The sequence below is a fragment of the Pongo pygmaeus genome, chromosome X (genome assembly GCF_028885625.2).
Source record: "Pongo pygmaeus isolate AG05252 chromosome X, NHGRI_mPonPyg2-v2.0_pri, whole genome shotgun sequence".
Classification (NCBI taxonomy): domain Eukaryota; kingdom Metazoa; phylum Chordata; class Mammalia; order Primates; family Hominidae; genus Pongo; species Pongo pygmaeus.
The window spans coordinates 15,857,637-15,874,523 of record NC_072396.2 but is presented as its reverse complement, the minus strand read 5'-3'; the positions used below and the strand labels follow the sequence as shown (position 1 = coordinate 15,874,523).

The 16,887-nt window shown below is 37.5% G+C and overlaps 2 protein-coding genes across 8 annotated transcripts in view; both read left to right on the top strand.

Annotated features, from left to right (window-relative positions):
- The window catches only part of PIR (pirin), a 108,016-nt gene extending 96,921 nt beyond the window's left edge, over positions 1-11,095 (top strand). For all 6 annotated transcript variants that reach the window (XM_054472424.2, XM_054472427.2, XM_054472425.2 and 3 more), the window contains 2 exons: positions 5,644-5,710; positions 10,778-11,095. In XM_054472424.2, coding sequence (XP_054328399.1) covers positions 5,644-5,710; positions 10,778-10,890 — 180 coding nt within the window. In that variant the 3' untranslated portion in view covers positions 10,891-11,095. The remainder of the gene's footprint in view (positions 1-5,643; positions 5,711-10,777) is intronic.
- Positions 11,096-11,403: 308 nt separating this feature from the next.
- VEGFD (vascular endothelial growth factor D) overlaps positions 11,404-16,887 on the top strand; it is a 38,648-nt gene continuing 33,164 nt past the window's right edge. The window contains exon 1 of one of the 2 annotated variants that reach the window (XM_054472423.2): positions 11,404-12,043. In XM_054472423.2, the coding sequence (XP_054328398.1) occupies positions 11,954-12,043 (90 nt within the window). In that variant the 5' untranslated portion in view covers positions 11,404-11,953. Of the gene's footprint in view, positions 12,044-12,915; positions 12,979-16,887 lie in introns of those variants that run through there. The other variant, XM_063660727.1, reaches the window with a different exon arrangement.

Here is a 16,887-nt window from a genome sequence, read left to right as displayed (position 1 = left end):
CAGAACACCAGAAAGAAGTGATGAAGGGAGTCAGAAGAACAGGTGCAGCCAACATAGAAAAGAGTCAGCTAAAACCATCAATTCACTGGCAAGCAGCACTCCTGGCTCCAGTGGCATCATTCTATTATGTGCAATTCTGTAATTGTTGCTGTGTATAAGCATAGCCCGAGCCATCAAAACCTTAGAAAGATTTCTATGAAAAAATTGATATTAAAAAATCAGCATTTAAAGGCAGCATGTGTCACTTATATCCACACAATAGTAGAAAGTCCCCTTTAGATTACAGCAGAAAAGAAATTCTGAAGGTTTGAATCTTGGCTTTACTACTTGTTAGCTGTTGTGACTTTGGACACGTTTGTAAAGCCCTCTGAGCTTCAGTTTCTTTGTCTGCAAAATTAAAATAATACTACCAACTGCAAGTGATTGTTAGAAAGAATATTTGAGATTACGTATATTACAAGTCTACTCCAGATTGAGCATGGGGGTCAGTAAATTATGTCCAATAGGCCAAATCCAAACCTTTTTCATAAAGTTTTATTGGACCACAGCCACACCCATTCATTTCCATATTGTCTATAGGTTCTTTCATCCAGTAACAGTGGAATTGAGTAGTTGTGACAAATAAAGCCTAAAACTCTCTGGCCCTTTACAGAAAAAGTTTGGTTTACTACGTTGTAGATGCTCAATAATGGTAACTGGAAAGTTTATGTATCCAAATATCTAATTTGATAGTCATACCACATACATGTTACCTAATAAGGATTTATACAGTAGACCTGAAGGCTTAGGGCACGTAACAGTTCCTACAGGTAGAAGAAGGCTCCAAGAGACCCTGACTCACTCATGCTCCAAGCCAGTGTTATCCTCACTTGGACCTAGCATTAGCCTGAGGATTTGATAAAGAAGGAAGATGTGACTGCCCAGTGCTGCGCCAATCCCATTTCCACTAAACTGTGGTCAAGAATGAGAAGCTGATTTTTTGCCTGGCTTTTTTTCTGGCTCTGTTCTTCCTGCACTTTTACTACTCCTCCTTTCTGTGTTCTCCACCATCACACCCATTTGACTACTGGTTGACCAGTAGTATGGGCAGTATCTCCTATAGTGGCCAATCTCCAGGACAGGAGAGGAGGACAAGGAAGGGATGATGCAAAAGACTACAGCTTCTTTCTGCCCCAGGTTTCCCTGTTCCATCTTAGAACTTTTTCAGAGTTCTTAGAGATTGGAATCAACTCCAGACTACTCTGGACATTTAATCCTGGGCTGGTACCAGTCATCCCAGAATAGCTTCTGTTTCAAGGGCTAAGGCTTCCTGTGCTGCTTTGACCTACTGATGGTACTCTGGACTTTCTCTTAAGATGATGGTTGCCCTGATGGCTCCACGATCAGGAGTACAAGAGTTTGATATGAAAGGCTTCATCTCACCCTTAGGCTTATGTTTATAGTGGTGTACTATTGAGAAGGTCTTAAGCCTCATGGATTAGCAAACTCACCCGTAGTGGACCAAGGAAGACAATCAATACCTCACTGGCTGTCATCAAAGCCATACTTCACTGTAACAGTGCTTTTTAACTGGCACTATTCATGGAAAACTCATTAATATAATAAAGATTAACATTTGACTATATATAGCATTTGATCAAAATAAACATTGAAAGACAGAAATAAAACAAAACATCCTGTTAAAACTAGAGAAAACTTTTTTGCTTGTTTATGTGTAAAAGTTCATGATGAAATAAACCACTAAATTTTTAAGCTGATAACAGTTACTTGTTTGATCTTTTCATTGGCCCAAGAAGTATAAACAATGAAGTCTGGTAGGAACAAATGCATGCAATAAGTCACGCTAAAGCACAGTTTCTTTCTGGTAATTTTTTTCAGGTAATATATCACTATAATCAATGTTATTGATGCAAAAACATGCCCTTTGATCAGCAGTCCCCAACCTTTTTGGCATCAGGGACCAATTTCCTGGAAGACAATTTTTCCTCAGACGGGGGTGGCTGGGAATGGTTTGGGGATGCTTCAAGTGCATTACCTTTATTGTGTACTTTATTTCTATTATTATTACATTGTAATATATAATGAAATAATTCTATAACTCACCATAATGTAGAATCAGTAGGAGCCCTGAATTTGTTTTCCTGCAACTAGATGGTCCCATCCGGGGGTGATGGGAGACAGTGACAGATCATTAGGTATTGGATTCTTATAAGGAGTTTGCAAACTAGATCCCTCACATGTGCAGTTCACAACAGGGTTTGTGCTCCTATGAGAATCCAGCACCACTGCTGATCTGACAGGAGGCAGAGCTGGGGTGGTAATTCGGGCAATGGGGAGTGGCTGTACATACAGATGAAGCTTCACTACCTCACCTGCCACTCACCTGTTGTGCAGCCCAGTTCCTAACAGACCACCAATTGGTACTGGTCCATGGCCTGGGAGTTGGGGACCTCTGCCTTAGATTCATACTCAGAGTCCTACTGCCATCTTGAGCTTTATATTTATAGTTGATCAAACTGAGTAGCTACTCATAGTTTAGAAGTTATCAACATATTAAGGGAACCATAAAACTTTCATCTGGGCTTTGGTTATTTATTGTTGGTATCAGCGGAACTCGAGACATATCTTGGCAAAAATACTTATGGAATAACAAGAGCAACTTAAAAAAGTAAATTATTAAGTAAACCCAGAAGAGCTTAACTCTGTACCAGAAACTCTGAGAAGGTGCACCAAAGCAAAAGACATGGTGCCAAAAGATGGTGAATGTTAGTTGGGATGAAGTAGTAAGTGGACCTCTGCTACTTTTATATGGGTTTTTAAAATCAAATCCCGTAAAGGCATTTAGAACCATGCAAGGACTTGGGTCTTAAATGAGTATTTAATTCTCTTGGCTTTTGCATGATTTTCATCATTTGACGCCATCGAGAAGGTCATCACAGACAAGGGCTTTTCAAGATAACAGCAACTGAGACTTTCAGCCACATCATCACTGTATTTTCTGGAATATCTGGAAAGATTATTAGATTTCACCAAAGAAGGCGAGTTAAGGAAAGAAAATGTCATCTAGGTTCATGTTTGCATATTTTGACAGCTAGTTGGGTTATGGATAAGTAAAGTGATGGTACATAAATAAATATAGGCCTTGCAATGGTTAAACAGAGACTTTTTAAAACGTAAAGAAGTGATCAAAACATCATAACTGAGTGGATGTATTAAATGACCCCAGCCCTGAGGTTGTAGGGAGTAAATCAAGACTTTTGAAGAAACCATTCTACCCTACAGTCCCATTTATTTTTTAAGTTGAAGGCAGGAAAGGGAAACAAATTTCAGTCATGTGAAATACAGTAGTTTTTATTAAATACATGGAATATTAAGGAATTAATTATTAATTTTATTGAATCCAGTAATAAATCTTCTGGAACTAGTAACATTATAATAATTTCTAATTAAAGGGCTTTGCATTAGAAGTATGATATAGTATAATATGGACTTACATATTTAGAAATATGCTATATTATTAGAATTGGGGTGAAGTTTCAAAAATTTTGAAGGCTTCATTTTAAAGTGCGTAATCATTTTGGCTTTGTTTATTGTTTTATTCTGAATAAGACATATCTAAAAGAAGCCTGAAAAGAGATATATAATGTTCAGTTATCTATTAGTGAGTAACCACGCTAAAATTTAGTGGCTTAAAATAACAATCATTTATTATTTCTCCATGTGATGGGGAGTTCTAATGCCGGTTTCTCTGGGGTCACTCATGTGGCTGGCAGGCTGGGAGCTGGGCTCTGCTGGGGCTGTTGTTTAGAGATGCCTCAGTTCTGCTCTAGGTGGCCCCTCCATTTGGCTAGCTTGGGATTCCTCGCGAGAGGGCAGTCACAAGACAGCTTCCCAGAGCATTTGCATATGGGAGGAGCTGTGGAAATGAAGATAGAAAAGCAGAAGCTGGGGAATCAGAGAAGTCACCAACCAGTTAATCTGGAATGTCAAGCATATTCAGGCACTAAAATGAGGCCACAAAAGAAGTCTAGTGGAGAAGTCTGTAGTTCTGCAGCCTAGTGTCTAGGGATGGGGCTGCGGCCGCTCTTAGCAGAATTAGCAGTCAGCAAGAAGAGCTGGACATAGCATGCAGGAGGATGACGACAGGCTAAAGTCTAGCAGCACCTCTGACTACCTGTTACAACTAACCGCCACATTGTCTCAACTTAACTAAGTTACCAGGGCACAAAACATCACATATAAGTATATCTAAGTACATACGTAATTCACTTCTGATGGAACTACAGTTCTCCTTAATTTCAAATCAAACATCCATTTCTAATAAATAAAATTACTGAAAAGTGTATATATATATATGATATATGTATGATTTTGATAGATAGGACTCTTACAATTATAACATGTGAATTACTTAAAATACTTAGTTTTATATAATGAAATGATCTAATGATTGTTAAACCAGAAATGCATTTGATTACAAAACAATTCCCCAAACACAAACTTTAGAAAATATATATGTTTCCTTTTAACTTTTAAAATTAGCAAATTTTTGTAGCAATTTAAAAAAAATACAGAAAAGCATAAAGAAGAAAATAAAATTTGCTTTAATTCCCATTATTCAGAAATAATAAATGCTAACATTTTGGTATTTTTAAACCATAGTATATACATACCATTTTGTGATATTTACAAAACTTACAACACATTATGAACATTTTATTACACACTTAAATATTTGTCGAGAAAATGAATTTTAATGGCCACTTGGTAGTTTTTCTTATAAACATATAATTATTTAACCAACCCCTCATTTTTGGAGAAATGTTTTCAATTTCTGCTGTGATAAATAGTGCTACAATAGTGAAATTCCCTTACACTATATTGCTAAAACTGTCATTACTGGATCAGAGGACATTAGCAATATTGGGGGTTTTGAGTCATATTGTCAAATTGCTCTCTGGAAGGATTACTGCACCAATTGAAAATCTCCCAAACGATATATGAAAGTGTATTTTTCCCTGTATCCATACTAACACTGGATATTATGGTTAATATTTTTTCCAGTTTCAGGAAAAAAATTGAATCCTTAATTCTAAGCAAAAACTTTTAGAGACTTTAACGTAATAGGACCCTTTTGGAGGGAAATTTGCTTGAGCAGATGTCCCTTGGATTCTCTCTTTTTATAAGGTTCCATTTAGTGCAATATTTCTGGGGCATATTTTACATTATTAGTAATAATTTTCAAAAGTAATAAAATCTTATTTTGGATTTGCATAACTAATCTTCCCTTTTAAAAATTATATGGTTACTGAGAAATCATAAATCCCATGATAAGCCATTTAATCACATGGTTTGTCATGAAGATATTTCCAGTTAAAGAAATCTTAATTTAAGTTCTCCTTTTTAAATTTGAGAATGTTAATATTTTGGTGGCCTGGACTTATTCTTGAGTTCTACTTGCTACTAAACAACTTAAGAAATAAACATGTCTATACTGAGTGTTGCACAGAAAATATTTTTCAAAATTATATTCAGAATTAGGAACATCGCCTATTTGGCTAGCATGTCAATTTCAAGTTGTTCACAATTTGACCTTCGAAAATAAGCCTGCTTATTGTTTAATGTTTTCTTTGTTAACTTTAGGATCCCAAGAGAAGCCACTTTGTCTTAATTGCTGGGGAGCCATTAAGAGAACCAGTTGTCCAACATGGTAAGACCAAAATGACAATGATTTTCTTGGTTGATTTTCCTTTTCTTTGAAAACAGTATACATGTATACTATTGTTGGGAAGAATAGCTGGGTTTTTTTGTCCTGTCTCTCCATCTATAAATCTGAGAATTGTTTAATTTTTCTGTCATCAGAGGGAAATATATATGTGATGTTTATTCATCTCTTTTTTTTTAAAGAAACATTTCTTAGATACCTATTATGTGTAGGATATTGAGTTTGGAACTGTGAGAAGAACAAAAATAGTATTTTTGTATTATGTCATAGGGAATTTTAACTTGAAAAAAGAGTCTGCAGTCTATTGGGAACTTTAACATCCTTTTTATCTTTATCAAAAATAAAGGTGATTTCAATACTGTCCTGTAGTCTATTGCATTTATAGTAAAAAATATGAAACTCTTAAGAATAGTATTTTTAAGAAAATGGTTGTTATTTTTTGTTTATTTAAAAAAATGAGTAGAGGTAACTGATATAGCAGAAATAGTACTATACTTAGAGGCAGAAAATCCTGGCTTAAGTACCCATAACGATTACTTCAACTCTTTGGGTTTTGACTTCTTCATATCTTTGTTGTTTGATTAAATGAGGAACATCTAAAAGCAATTAAAACCCATTTTATTATTTAGATAAATGCTTACAAAACATATGTCCACTTCACCAATTATTAAATTCAACATGCATTAAAATCCCATTGCATTTCGCTGCCTTGCATGAATTCCCAGGTACACACAATGATTGCAGATAAACCCCAACTGCTCATGAATTTAAAGAACACGGACTGCTTTAAAAATATTCTTTTTTGTTCTACTAACTACTTCAGGGGGAACATTAAATTGTACCCTGCCTTGCCTGTAGCATTTGACAACCATTTTGTACGCATCCGATTTCCATTCCAAAGGTTTGTGGTTCTTGTTTCCTTTCTCTCAACTGAAAAGCACTGCAATATTATAGTTTGTTTTTTGGAAAAAGCCTTCAGACAAACTGAGTAGGGTCATAATCTTTATTCCTAGTAACTAACATTTAGGTGGGAAAAACATGTGTGAGATGGAAGTCTTATTTTAGGCAATCTCCTCTGTACCAATAATGAAAAGCAAGAGTCTAACTGAATTAGGTGACAGATCAAAGGAGTGGGACTGCTCAAAGCCACCCTACACTGGGGTCATGTGGATCCTCTCCCAGTGGCTTGGAACACAGGGACACTAGGTATGCCTGCACATACAAACTCAGAGTAATCAGACAAAATAAATATGTCCCTTGAAAGTTCAGTTACTGAGAAGCAAAGCATTTTGTTTTTGTTTTTTAACTTTTAAAAACTCAGAAATTTAAGTTTTTCTTTTACTTAGGTGTGTTTAAAGGCAGCCACAACCATCTCTTGATTGGGCACTTGCACAGATCTTATGAATTAGCTAAGACCCTTTCTCCTCTTATCATCGTGTGTCCTTAATTGTTCATCCACAGATCAAGCACAGGAAGTCATAGAATGTTAGGATAGAAAATAACCTTAGCCATGATGTAGTCATGCCTCTTTTATAGATGAGGAAAGTAAAATCCAGATATTTTATTTATTTGCTTAACAGATACTTGCATAGAATTTACTATTTCCTAGACATTGGTTAAAGCACTTTCCTAATGTTAATCCGTTTAACCTTCAAAACAACCCTCTGAGTTTGGTACTCTCATGCCCATTTTACAGATGAAGAAGCAGAAGGTCAAAGGTTCATTGGCTTACTCAAGGTCACATAGCTGGATTCACACTCAGGCTGTCTGTTTTCCAAACACCCTGCCCTTCTGCCTCTTACCATGCTGGTCGTCCATTGCTCTACCCTGTAGCTTCTCTAATGGAAAGCGATTGTTAGCAGTGGAGCTGGGACTCGAACCCTAGTCTCCTGACCCCATGTCTTATGTTCGCTCCACTATACCAAAGTTCTACATAACAAGAGGTTAGACACACCATTTTATACAAGAGGGGGGCTTCAGAGGCTTAATTAGAGAAGTGATGAAAGCTATAATTTGAAAGAGAACTATAGATAACTATCAAATAATTTTCTTGTTCACAACCCTTGTAGTTGATCAATTTAAAAACACGCTTTCTGGATTCAGTTTTCTCCTTGAAGATTTGAGGAGATAAGCTTCATCAGTTAGCTTTAGGGGACTCCAAGCTTCCAATGCTTCCCTGTATAACAGAGGTTTTACTTGTTTCCTAAAGTGTGGTCCATGGACCAGCAGTATCAGCATCACTTGGGAGATAGTTAGAAATGCAGAATCTCAGGCCTCACTCCAGACCTCCTGAATCAGAATCTGCATTTTAATAAGATTCCCAGCTGATTCATGTGCACATTATAAATTGAGAAACATGACAGACTACCCCAGAAAGTGTCAAAATGGAAGCCTAGAAGCACACCATTCTTACAGAAAATAGTTGGGGGATGGGAGTACTGCTCCACAAGTCCCAACCATAGCAAAATTATGAGGCACAAGAATTTGGTCCTTGACTCAGTACCTGCTCCCATCTTCCAAGTTGCATTTCCCTTTCCACTGCGTGTCCTTTAAAAAGTTGGCTTCCCCAGGGTACCCTCTTGGGTTTATTGTTTATTCTGCATATGTTAACTCTCTTTTTCTTTCCTACTCGATATAGTCCAAACCTCCATTTCCAGATGAAATTTCTCTCATGAGCTCCAGATCCATAGTTTCAACAATGTACCAAAAACCTCTGCTTGGGAAACCACTTTATTGTCTCTAGTACCTCTATGTTAAAATACTCAGAACTGGGCCGGGCGCAGTGGCTTATGCCTGTAATCCCAGCACTTTGGGAGGTCGAGGCTGGCGGATCACTTGAGGTCAGGAGTTTGAGACCAGCCTCGCCAACATGGTGAAAACCCATCTCTACTAAAAATACAAAAATTTAGCCGGACATGGTGGTGCGTGCCTGTAATCCCAGCTACTGGGGAGGCTGAGGTGTGAGAATTACTTGAACCCGGGAGGCGGAGGTTGCAGTGAGCCAAGATCGCACCACTCACCACTGCACTCCAGCCTGGGTGACAGAGCAAGACTCGGTCTCAAAAAAAAAAAAAAAAAAAAAAAAAAAAAGAAAAGAAAAGAAAAGAAAAACAAAACAAAAATATCCAGAACCAAACACCTTGCTCCATCCAAAGCCTCCCATGTCCTGTATCTCAAATACCCTTAACAATTCCACCATTGACTCAGCCTCCCAAATTAGACACCTGCTCTTCTACCCTGATGCCAAAGTCTTCTTTAAAAATTATAAATCATATTATATTACTCCCTACTTAACCTTACAGTGATTCATAATCACCTGCAAAAGTAGGTCCAAACTTCTTCCTGTAGATTGCATCCAAAGCCCAGAAGGGTCTGGTTTCTTCCTATATTTCAGATCGCCATTTTTTCCCCCTTTGATCCCTCCTTCCACCACTGTACCCCTATCCCCTCCAGTATTCCTCCAGCATACTAAGCCTGAACATGCCTTTCCTCCATGTATGACTGCTCAAACATCACTCCCTCTGTGAATCCTTTCTTGGATTTCTCCTCCTCCCCCTTTCTGTGTTGATTTTATAGTTTTTACACTTTTATCCTTCCATATTTCAAACAGTTTTGTAATGATTTCTTTTCATATCTGTGTGATAGATTTGAGTCCTTGAGGAGAGGGAGTCTGCCATTTATTTGTCTTTCATCTGTATGTCTCTAGCTGCTAGCACAATGTCTGTCATTTAATGGGCATTCAATACGTAATAGATAGGTAACTGAATGAATGGATTTAGATGCCTGGGTGTTTTCTTTCTACTTGTATTCTATTCCCCACATCCTCTCCAAAGATTTCAGTATCATCAAGACATATTATCCTGTGTCTTCCTTCTGAAGATTTAAATTATAGTGATCACCAAATCCATGTTGATATGATAACAATGGTTAAGAAGTTTGAATATGTTATTTTCTCTAAGCAATACAGTTATATATTAATCAGACTCTCCCAGAGAAAGCCCCTTAGAGCAGGCAGTTCCATAAAAGGAATGTCAGGAACTTCTGCAGCCTGGATGAGGACATACACTGAGAGAACAAGTCTGTCAACTGCTCTAACGACAGTGTCAATGCCACATAAAAGCTGGCCTTGTTCATCTAGCAGATCATGGGGTTGAGACAGTCCAGTGCCTCTCTGCCCCTACAATATATGAAGAAAGGGGAAGAAACACACATTGCCTCCTGGTAGATTAGGGGAGGAATTCTTGTACATTTTTAGCAAAATCTGAGTTCAGACCCAGCAATTAGACAAAAGGGTCAGCAAACTATGGTCCATGGGCTACATCTGCCCACTGCATGTTTTTGTAAATGAAGTTTTATTGGGACACAGCCATACCTATTCACTTTTGCATTATCTATGGCTGCTTTTGCACTTTGATGAAAGAGTTGAGTAGTTGAGACAGACACTGTTTGACCCACAAAATCTAAAATACATACTATCTAGCCCTTCCTAGCAAACATTTGCCAACCCCGAGAAAACTTTTAAAAAAATGATGCTTTTTGACTTGAAATTTTTATAATCTTCTGTTTATTGTCAATAGGTGCTGCTAATTTTCAAAAAATGACTTAGAATCCTCAAATAAGTGTACAGCCTTATATGCTGCTTAGACACCAAAGCTATGATAAGATTTGTCAGTTCTTTGTACCAGATGGGTTCAATTCTTGACATCAGCTAATGTCATAAAAATAACTACAAAAATGGTTGTAATAGAACCAAATCTAAGACTCTTTTTAATAAAAAAGATCACCATTGCTGGTGAGAAACCTATACTGAATGGGTGAGATGCCATTGCATTTATCTGAAGTTTCGTCTTTATAATCAATAATCATACACAATCCTAGTCAAGAAACTCATCTTATAGTCCTTGGGGATTGAACACTGTGAAAATAAACTTTTACTCTTCGGATGTGCTTGGATTTTGTTTTAAATTAAGAACTACAGAAATATATATCATTTCTAGTGGTAGAGGAAAATATTACCACCCAGAACTTTCTGAATGTCTCTTTCTGCCCTAGGTCCATTTGTGATGAACACCAATGAAGAGATTTCTCAAGCCATTCTTGATTTCAGAAACGCAAAAAATGGATTTGAAAGGGCCAAAACCTGGAAATCAAAGATTGGGAACTAGTGGAAAGCAGAAGAGCAGGTCTCGATGTGTCCTAGAATTTTGCCATTTGTGAGATTGAGCCATTGAAGGCATTCCATTTCTAAAGCTTATTTAGCCGGTGCTTCTAAAGAATTCCACACTAAAGTGATAACATGGTTTTTGTAACAATAAATGTAGGATACTTCCTGGCACATGCAAATAAACCTAATCATTGTTTCTTTAAAAATCGGTGTTTTTCATTTGAAATACCTAAGTTACTAAGCTTCTGTTTAAAAAGTCGTTTTGTGTATGTTTGCCTTTTTTTGCATGTATGGATGGATGTTTTTATTATTTTTGTGCATGTGCAGGTTTTAAAAATCATATTTGATTGCTTTCTGTGTGTCATTGGCAGCAGATGCATGAGCATCTGAGGTCCCTTCTTAAGCAATCCTACTGAGATACAAAGGTCAAAGCTATGTGCTGGGGTTTCATGTTACAGGTTATCTGCTTTAAAATAACGGCAGCCCTGAACATTTGAGTCAGTTCTTAAAACTGCCCTGCTATTGGTAGGGACGCAACAGGATTACAGCCAAGACTTCTCTGCATTTTCTGCCAAAATCTGTGTCAGATTTAAGACACATGCTTCTGCAAGCTTCCATGAAGGTTGTACAAAAAAGTTTCAATCCAGAGTTGGGTTCCAGCTTTCTGTAGCTGTAAGCATTGGTGGCCACACCACCTCCTTACAAAGCAACTAGAACCTGCGGCATACGGTGGAGAGATTTTTTTAATTTTCTGGACATGAAGTAAATTTAGAGTGCTTTCTAATTTCAGGTAGAAGACATATCCACCTTCTGATTATTTTTGGAGCATGAGAACATTTTAATTTTTTTCATCTCTCTCTCCCCACCCCTAAGATTGTGCAAAAAAAGCGTACCTTGCCTAATTGAAATAATTTCGTTGGATTTTGATCAGAACTGATTATTTGGTTTTCTATGTGAAGTTTTGAGGTTTCAAACTTTCCTTCTGGAGAATGCCTTTTGAAACAATTTTCTCTAGCTGCCTGATGTCAACTGCTTAGTAATCAGTGGATATTGAAATATTCAAAATGTACAGAGAGTGGGTAGTGGTGAATATTTTCATGATGTTGTACGTCCAGCTGGTGCAGGGCTCCAGTAATGAACATGGACCAGTGAAGGTAGGTGAGCTCAATTTTTAATGTGATGAAGTTCTTTTTATTGGCTCATACAGAGGACTTTCTTTGCCCTCACTATTTTTGAAACAATATAAAAATGCAGAACCATCCTAGTAGTGGACTGGACAGGATATATCGTGCATTTATTGGTGACTATTCTGTTTCTTAGTCTTATTAAACTTCTGGCCATGAGTATTTGAAAATGCTGGGGTGGGGGTTGGTTGTTTTTTGAAGTTATGGTAGAACATGAGCAGTCCGGAATCTTTTTGGATGGAGCAGTTTCTCCTCGGTTGCATATGCAGATGGCACAGTGGTTTTTTAATGAAACATTGATTTGTTTTTATGACTGATAACTTTGTGGACCATTTATTTTCAGGTCTTTGTGAGCAGCAGAGGTTAGTTTATTCGTTTGGTAAATTGAAAATTGCAGTGCTTTCTATGAACATTTTCTATCTGCTGTTGCAAATTACCAATTGCTGCCATCCAGAAAAATGTTTTCTCAGAGAGTGTTTGGTTTTTTCGCTTCTTGAAAGGTGTAAAATTCAACACTAATCAAATCTTTGGTTCTATGAGCAAGCGTCAAATAGAGCTTAACGAACTGAGAGTAATGCAAAAAATTAACCAGAATGTTGCTGACTGCTGGAACAATACTTAGCCCAATTTTATGCATTTCATAGATTATATATATTTTAAGCTTCTATTTTGAAAATGATTCGAATGTAATTGTTTTGACTGAAGTGGTGCTAAATCATTATTGATTTAGGAACTTCTGGCCTTGAAAAGAATTAAATGTGAGTTTGAGTTTTTGTAGCTGTTGTTTAGGACATGCATTTTCAACAGGGGTGATATCGCCCCCAGCAGGGGAAAATTGGTTCGTGGAGGGATGAAAAAGTTTTACTCTTGATACATCACGCACAGACGTACATAGAGTACATATGGTATGTATTTTAAAATACGTTATACATTCAAATTTCATAGGGGAAAAATGTCTTCAAGGGCTCCTGGCTGGCGTTGGTGGCCTGGCGAGGGTGGGGGTTGATATTTAAAAATGTTGAACACTGAGCTGGAGGTGAGTAGGAAGTCACCTTATCTGGCAGCCAGCAGTTTTCTAACTTTTCAAATTCCAAATTTACATGGGAGAAATCACAGTGTTCGGCTCCATTTTACTGCCACCAGCCTTGATATTGGATCTCAAGGCCAGATTGTAGGTAAATGGGAATCTGATTGTAAGCATAGGTAACAGGAGAAAACAGTCTGACTTGTTTGAAGCAAGTAAGACTTTTCAGACTGTCCAGCTTTTTCGTAAGTTCATAAGACGGAAATCCTTTAGATGTGCTGGGCTCCTCCAGTTTTAAAATATTTCCATTTTCCTTGTAAAACATCACTTTATCTGATGGTATAATAAAGGAGACTCTGAATTGTTGGACATAAGTCATATTCTTTAGGTTGCTCAGCTCTTTTAAAGAGCACAGCACCAAGAATGTCTCAGGTGTCCTGGGCACTGTGAAGTTTTATTTATTTATTTATTTGTTTATTTATTTATTTATTTGAGACGGAGTCTCGCTCTGTCACCCAGGCTGGAGTGCAGTGATGCAATCTCAGCTCACTGCAACCTCTGCCTCCCGGGTTCAAGCGATTCTCCTGCCTCAGCCTCTCGAGTAGCTGGGATTACAGGCACGTGCCACCATGCCGGGCTAAGTTTTTGTATTTTTAGTAGAGACAGGGTTTCACTGTGTTAGCCAGAATGGTCTCAATCTCCTGACCTCATGATCTGCCCGCCTTGGCCTCCCAAAGTGCTGGGATTACAGGCGTGAGCCACCGCGCCCGGCTGGCACTGCGAAGTTTTAAATGCTTTGAATGTACTGTTAATATATAAATTTGTTGAATGGAGCAACGAAAGAAAGCAGCTGAATTTGCATGTGACAGAAAACAAGTCATTACACGTGGAGGATGCAGCATTATATACTTACTAATATGATTAGCAATTTTTTTCATTCTATGCTTACTGATACGATTAGCAATTTTTTTTTCAGAATATATCAGAATTTCCTTTAAAAAGTGAAGCTACATATACTGAACTTATATCCACCCAACCCCTCGCTCAATTAAATTATTTGTGATATGAAGGAAAGGATTGCCTATAGCTAAACAGAAGTTTTGGCATAGATATGACTGAGTGGTAAGGGATAATGAGATATATAATATTGGTTATAGTTTTCTTTTTTCCCCAACTTTTAAGAAAAGAAAATCTAAGAGGAAATAATGTTTCTAAATGTTAAAGTTCTTCTTGTTAAAATTAAAATGTAGTGTGAAAACATATTCATGGTGGTAATGGTTTAGGGTGGTGGTATTTGAATTTTTTTTTTTTTTTTACTTTTTGACATAAAATGTTTTATTTATTATAAGAAATTCATAGTCTTCCTCAGTACTTGGTCCATATGTATTTCTTTCTCCTCACTCTCGCCTCTTCTAACCACCTCTTTTCCAGAATGGATGGTGATGCCAATTTTGCTCCTAGGTTGTCCTCCAGCCACCCCCAGCCCAGTTTTCACTTTCTAGCTTTGAAGATTGTCCACTTTTCCAGCTTAGACTAGCATTGCCTCTACGATAGTTCTAGGTATCTGTGAAGATTTTTTTTTTTCCTGTAGCAATCATGAAATAGCTACTAGTGCTCTGGACGATTGTGCTTAATGCCATTTGGGTGTAAGGCCTCCTCATTTCATTAGTCTTACCACTTGTGCTTGCAAGGATAGCGGTTTGGAGTCAGCAGTGCATGGAACATGTGAACTGAGACAAATCTGTTTGAAAATCTCAACTTAAGATTTCAAATCCACTGTGTATACTATTTAGCTCTTTAAGTTTCTCCGTCTAAGAAGAACACGTTTTCCTCTAGAAATAAGGTTAAACCAGTACGTATGCATGGTTCATTAATATAATCAGATTACAGCCTAGATGTGGAATTTATTTCTGTTTCTATTTTCTCCAGCTTTTTAATACAGCTCAGACAGTCATATACAGTTGTACACGACGTGCACTGCACAACTCTAGGGTGCTCCATGCATATAGACACATCTGTATGTGACAGCCCTAAGTACAATGTGGTAGACACTCTGGACATTTGGTAAATAAGTATCTACATCCTCACTCTCCTCTCATTCACATTGGCCTTCTGGCCAGCACTATTTCTGGTTTATTTAATAAAAAATTCTTGTCCCCAGAAATTTTGTGAGTCTTCTGAAGATGCTGGGGGAAAGCCAGCCTTCATAAATCTTTTCAATGTCACTAATGAAGACATGTCACTATTGCAACAAAGGAATACCAGGCAATGGTAGGCTTTCACAACTTTTTTCTGACAGAATTTGTTTCTTTCTGCTTTATCTTCCCTGTATACTATCTTTTTTTATCCACCCTCTTTCTTAATTACACTGGTAGAAGAATATTGGTAGGTGATGGAGTCATTCACATTCTGTGTAAGACTAGAATCAGTCCAAGATCCACAGGAACATGGGATACTTCTTTCATGAGAAGCCACATGGCTCACAAGACTTCTTTACCTTTGTGTTACTTGCCTTCTCCTGAAATTGTCTCTACAGTGAATCAAATAACAAGGACTGAGGTGTATTTTCCATCTTTAATTCCAGGAAGCAGTCCCACTCCTTCTCCCTGCCCTATTTCCAGTTCCAAAGTCACGTACAGGGAAGTCCATTGACTTTGATGTTGGTCAAATGGCCCCACAAGCTCTTGTCCATTTTTCTGTCAGACAGAGTCCTTGGCACAAAAGACATCTGAAATACTTTCCATTAATTTCTTCTTTATTTATGACCTTGTAGTTAAGTGTGTTGAATTATATGCTTCTATACACATCTGTTTTAATCCAGTTACTCACTTATAACTGGTGACTGAAACTTTTATATCACTATAGCGTATTCTTGGTACCCAGGATACAATAGAATCCTCAATATCTTATATCTTCGATGTAGTACTTCCTTGTATGACTTATTTCTTAACATAAAAATCCTGTTTTAGACCTGTGTATAAACCTTTACTATAAATCCCAAAGACAATTTCTGGAATGAGAATATAGTATTTGCCCACACACATGATTCCATGTAGAACTTGAGGTAATAAGATCTGGGACTCCCAGATACATTTATTATTACCACAATTGGATAGAGGTGCTACAGAAATAGGCACACAAATGACAGTAAAATTGTTTCTGAGCACATTTCTAGGCTCCACTTTTTTCTACAACTTAGGATGAACAGAGAGAGTGGAAACTGTATATAATTGGGAATGTGACTGAGATGAGACAAAGATGAGATGGAAGCATTTCTTCTTCCCTTGCCTTTCTGGTGGTAAGTTCACTCTTCTGTCTTCCTTGCCACTAGTTCTTGCAGTCCCTACCAAGACACTAGGGCATTATACAGCAAACACACCCTGAGGCCCCCTGCTACTGCATCATGAAAGCCTTAGCTGGTTGTGATGTCCTAGTTCATAAAGAATCTGCCTTGTCTCTCATTAGAGCTTTCTAATATTTGACAATTCGTTCATTTATTTTTTTCAACAGGTATTTATTGGGCATCTATATATCTAGGCACTGATCTAGGAGCTGGGAATGAAGCAGGAAATAAGTCTAGGGGCTGGGAATACAGCAGGAAGTAAGACAATGTTTCAATTCTCTTGGAATTTGCATTCCAAGTGTGATGGGTAGAGGCAGACAATATGCAACTCTGTAACATGTCAGTTGTGATAAATGCTATGAAGAAAATCAAGTAGGGGGAGCGGATACAGTACTGAATAAATCAGAGGAGACCTTTCTGATTCAGTTATGTCTCTACAGAGTCCTG